General features: G+C 54.4%; 2 protein-coding genes across 2 annotated transcripts in view; both read right to left on the bottom strand.

Moving 5' to 3' along the window:
- Positions 1 to 2,173, bottom strand: part of NOTCH3 (notch 3) — a 52,415-nt gene extending 50,242 nt beyond the window's left edge. Inside the window, 1 exon segment of the mRNA XM_010834003.1 lies at positions 2,149 to 2,173. Within this exon segment, the coding sequence (XP_010832305.1) occupies positions 2,149 to 2,173 (25 nt within the window).
- The window catches only part of EPHX3 (epoxide hydrolase 3), a 7,248-nt gene continuing 4,270 nt past the window's right edge, over positions 2,099 to 5,076 (bottom strand). Inside the window, exons 8-9 of the mRNA XM_010833987.1 lie at positions 4,956 to 5,076; positions 2,099 to 4,854 (exon numbers count right to left, since the gene is read on the bottom strand). The exon at positions 4,956 to 5,076 is cut by the window's right edge and continues 5 nt beyond it. Of these exons, the coding sequence (XP_010832289.1) occupies positions 4,629 to 4,854; positions 4,956 to 5,076 (347 nt within the window). The 3' untranslated portion in view covers positions 2,099 to 4,628. The remainder of the gene's footprint in view (positions 4,855 to 4,955) is intronic.

The raw sequence follows: 5,076 nt of genomic DNA, 5'->3' as shown, positions 1-5,076 counted from the left end.
TCAAAGCTATGGTTTTTCCAGTAGTCGTGTATGGATGTGAGAGTTGGTCCATAAGGATGGCTAAGTGCTGAAGAATTGATGCTTTTGAACTGTGGTGTGGAGAAGACTCTTGAGAGTCCCTTGGACTGCAAGGAGATCCAGCCAGTCTATCCTAAAGGAGATCAATCCTGGGTGTTCATTGGAAGGACTGATGTTGAGGCTGAAGCTCCAATACTTTGGCCACCTGATGTGAAAAGCTGACTCACTGGAAAAGACCCTGATGCTGGGAAAGACCCTGTCCCCTGGGAAACAAGGGGGCAACAGAGGGTGAGATGGTTAGATAGCATCACCAACTCAATGGACATGAATCTGAGCAAACACCAGGAGATAGTGAAGAACAGAGAGCCAGATGTGCTGCAGTCCATGGGGTCGCAAATAGTCAGACACAACTTAGCGACTGAACGACAAACAACACTGAAACAACAAACCTCTCTCTGGGCTCTGCTAACATCCTTCCTTCCCCCTTCCTAGGCAGGGGGATCCGGAAGTGGTCATGCCTCTTCAGGGGTGCTCACTGGGGTTTGCTGCACTAACCCCTGTTGGTTTCCTCAAACCCTGCCCACTGTATATGGTCCCTATAGCAAATCTGTCTCAAATTGCTCCATTTGAATGTCAGTTGTTCCCTCCAGGCTCCCGACTGGGGTCCCCACTCTTCCCTCCCATCTCCACTTAACTGCATTCAGAGCATCCAAGTCTACTGTCCTCAGCCTGAATTCTCAGGTTTCCTCCCTCACAATCTGCATGGCTCAATCCTCCAAATCTCTCAGTAGCTTTTGATACCATGGGCTGTGCATGCCTCTCTTCCTTGACCTCCTCCCCCACCATTTCTGGGGCATCACCCTTGCCTACTTCCTCTGCTGCCTAACCCTAACCCCTCCTCCTTTGCCTGTCTCTTAGATGCTGGGGGCTCCCAAGTCTTGTTTGTTCTCCACTCTGTTCTGGGGAGGCTTCATTCTCTCTCCCAGCTTCAGTGCCCTTTTGCCTCACCAAACATGGATGCTTGCTGGATTATCTTTGAGTGAGTTATGTCGCGCAGTCATGTCCAACTCTTTGCAACCCCGTGGACTGTAGCCCACCAGGCTCCTCTGCCCAAGGGATTCTCCAGGCAAGAATACTGGAGTGGGTTGCCATTCCCTTCTCCAGGGGATCTTCCCGACCCAGGGATCGAACCCAGGTCTCCCACATTGCAGGCAGATGCTTTAACTTCTGAGCCACCAGGGAAGCCCATTATCTTTAAGGATAAGCCCAGGGATTATCTTTATCTTTAACCTATTAGATGCTTCCAGGTTCCTGCCTCAGGGGTCCCGCTCCTTCAGGTTGAATATGCCGCAAACGTGCTTCTGGTCTTCTCTGGGATTCTACTCCTCCTTCGAGTGCCTGGACTTCATCCTCTATTGCCTGGACCACACCCATTCTCCTTCCAGGCCTCCCCACCTTCAGTCTTCCCCCTCTGGTCCTGCCCCCTTACCAGCTCCCAAGTAATATTCCAGACATGCAGATCTGTCTGGGACCCTTCCCTGTGGCCCTGGTCGTACTGGAGATGTGGCTCCTGGCCTCGTGTTGGAATCATTTTGCATTCCCACGTCTTCCCATCCCAAACCTTCCTCCCAGTCCCACAGAAATGCTAAATGACTTGTGCAAGGGAGGTTTCTGTGGACTGGAGCACATTCCAGCAGGATTCAGCTCTAAGGCCGCCTCCTCCAGGTAGGTGCCCATCCCATCCCCTCGCCCCTAGTCCCTCATTCCACTGGGGTCTGACCACATAGGGCTGGGAGAGTCTGCCCGGCTGTATCTCCCCTGTCCGTCCACTGGTGCAGGACCACGTATTACAGTTGGTAGCAAGGACATGTTGGAGAAGGCAATGGCACCCCACTCTAGTACTCTTGCCTGGCAAATCCCATGGACGGAGGAGCCTGGTGGGCTGCAGTCCATGGGGTCGCGAAGAGTCGGACACGACTGAGCGACTTCACTTTCACTTTTCACTTTCATGCATTGGAGAAGGAAATGGCAACACACTCCAGTGTTCTTGCCTGGAGAATCCCAGGGATGGGGGAGCCTGGTGGGCTGCCATCTATGGGGTCACACAGAGTCGGACACGACTTAAGTGACTTAGCAGCAGCAGCAGCAACGACATGTACACGAGTGGGTGAGCGAATGAATGAGTGAATGATAAGTGAGTAAACGATGGAAGGTGATCTGGAAACGGGAGTCCGGAGCAGGAAGAGGGTGACTCGGTGTCTGGGAGGGGCCTCAGTCAGAGTCCAAAACCTCCGGGTGTCGGCTCCTCCTCAGCTCTAAGAAAGACGCTCCCGGATTGGCTCAGGCTGAGAGAGGCGGGTTTTGGCCAAGCCTCTAGTTGCTATTGGCTCACTTGCCAGGACTCTGCCCAATCAACCCGATCGCCTCTCCCCTCTGCCCACCACACCGCCTTTCGCCCGCCAGCAGGCGCGGAGGCGTAAGACGGCGCCTTCTCGTTACCCTGACAACCGTCTGCGGACCCCCTCCCCCGTCGCCCTGGCAACTGTTCCAGGCCTCCCGTCAGCCTTCTCCTGGGCCCCTCTGGTCACCCAGACAACCTCTCCCCGTTCCGGTTAACCATCAGCCCTTTCCCCGTCACCCTAGCAACGGTCACCAGACCCACGGCCAACCCTGCCCGCCCCCCGCCCCCGCGACACACCGTCTTCATCCTGCACACAGGCTTCCTCGACCTAAACCTTAACTAAGGTCCCGGGCTCCCTCTTCCTCTCGTTCATCTTCCTGGCCCCTTGATTGCGGCGAGGAAGAGTAGAGGGAGGAGGTGGAATGGGTGGGGTCTGGGGGTCCCGGCTCAGATGGGGCTAACAGACCATCTGGTTCTGAGGCTGTGCGCGGCTCTGGGCCTATCTCCTCGCTCTCACTCTTGCGTGAGAAGTTCAGCCGCCACAGGGAGCTTCTCAAAATGCAAACCATGTCCCTCCCCTGCTGAAAACCCTCCCTGGCTCCCCTTGAGAATCAGATCCGAACTCTTTGAAGCCCCTGGCGGTCTGGCTGTGGCCTCTTCCTCGAGCCTGCCCCCTCGCTCCACCCTAGCAGGCACTAATCTCCACACTGTTTGCTACTCCAGTAGCCCAAGCATACCCCAGCCTCTGACCTTCCTGTTACTGCTTCCCACTCCCTGAAACGAAAACCTTTCCTGGGACTGGTCACACACCCACGTTGCTCTTTCTGCCTCTTCTCTGTTAACTCCAGAAGGGGGCCTGTGTCCTTGAATACACTCTATCCTCAGGGCCTAGAACAGCTCCTGACACATATGATGAGTGAAAGGATTTTTATGCAGGGGACAAAGGAGGACAGAGCGGATAACCAGCAGGCAGGCTTTGGCTAGGCAGGCCCATCCCGGAGATAAAAGTGAAAAAGTAAAAAGTGTTAGTCGCTCAGTCATGTCCAAGTCTTTGTGACCCCATAGACTGTAACCCACTAGGCTCTCTGTCCAGGAGATTCTCCAGGTAAAAACACTGGAGTGGGTTGCCATGCCCTTCTCCAGGGGATCATCCCCAACCAGGGATCAAATCCGGGTCTCCTGCATTGCAGGCAGATTCTTTACCATCTGAGCCACCAGAGAAACCCCTGGAGATAAGAGAAAGGTATTAATATTTCTGAGACCCTCAGACTGATTCATCACACTGCTGCAAGTCCTGACAGTGTTCCCAGAGGCCAGGACAAGGCCTAGGGAGATAAAAGTTAATGCTGTGACCGGCTTGGGGCTGGATAGTTCACCTTTGATGTGTATGATCTTCACTTGGAGGCTGGAGCCAAGAGTCCCCAGGAAGAATCAGCAGAAATTCTGGTTAATTTGGAGCAGAAGAGTCCAGGAACTGGGGAGGCAGGCCAGACACCCCAGATGGCTATTTAGGGAGCTGGTCCCTTCCTGTGCTGAGTCCACAATCTTACTTATCCTAACAGAGCCAAGAGCTGTTTTCCCATAGATCTGAGACAGAGATCCCAGGGATCTTTCCCAGGCTGGGGCGGGAGAATTTGACCTCATAAGGCCAGGAGTCATGACCGGGAGGGAGATCATAGGAGTTTACCCAGGGCCTGGCTGGAGAGGAGGACCTCCACCTGCCTGTGTGAGTGAGGAACTAAATTTTTCATCTTTATTTAATTTTAATTAACTTGCATTAACATGGAAGTAGCCAGACGTGGCTACAAGTACTGTATTGGACAGAGCAGCATTTAGCTGAGGACTCCAGACTGGCGGTGGAAGCCAGGGACAGAAAGGTCATAGTTCATGGTCAACGCAGCTCTGGGCTTTGACTTTGGCAAGATGGGTGGGGCCTCATGGAAAGGAGAAGTAGGACACTCGTATCTAGCTCCCCAGAGAGGCACACCTGGTTCCCAGGGGTCAAAGTGCTTGCTCACACGTGCATACATGCCTGCCTGTATGTGAGCATATGAGGGTGGTGTGCCTGAGGGTATCCACAGAAGCACTTGTGTGCAGTCTAGGAATTCCATCCGTGTGCATCAAGAGTCCATCCGTATATATACAACCTGGGACCATGCAAGCCAGTGTGAGAACTCCTGGGTGCATGCAAGCCAGTGAGCTAGGGCCATCAGTCCAGCAGATCTTGCAAGAAGGCCCACATATACTGGTGCATTTCCACAGGGTTGGTCTGGGGGATCCAGTGCCCCATGCCTGGCAGGATGTGGGCTTCGAGCCGGCCTGGCACAAAACGGCTGCTGATGGCCTCTACCAGCCCTTGCTCAAAATAGGGGTCCTTCTCCCCCCATAGCAGCAGTGTGGGTGTGGCCAGCTCCTGGGGCTCCAGGGGGAAGGTCCTATGATCAAGACAGACAGACAGACAGGCAGAAGGATGGCTGCCCCACCCCCACCCCCATGCCCACAACTCTCCTGAGCCTGTCAGGCCCTGGGTCCTCACCTGAAGATGTTTCGATAGTAGTTGAGGGGCCCGGTGAGGCCACCAGGCTGTGAGAAGTCATAAAGGAAGGCTTCAAGTTCACTGGGGGTCAACTGTGGAATGCCCCTCTTGCGGTGGGTGA

This window comes from Bison bison, unplaced genomic scaffold, assembly GCF_000754665.1.
Source record: "Bison bison bison isolate TAMUID 2011002044 unplaced genomic scaffold, Bison_UMD1.0 scf7180017863978, whole genome shotgun sequence".
NCBI classification, from domain to species: Eukaryota; Metazoa; Chordata; class Mammalia; order Artiodactyla; family Bovidae; genus Bison; species Bison bison.
The sequence above is the reverse complement of the archived record's forward strand: the minus strand, read 5'-3'. Positions and strand labels throughout refer to the sequence as shown.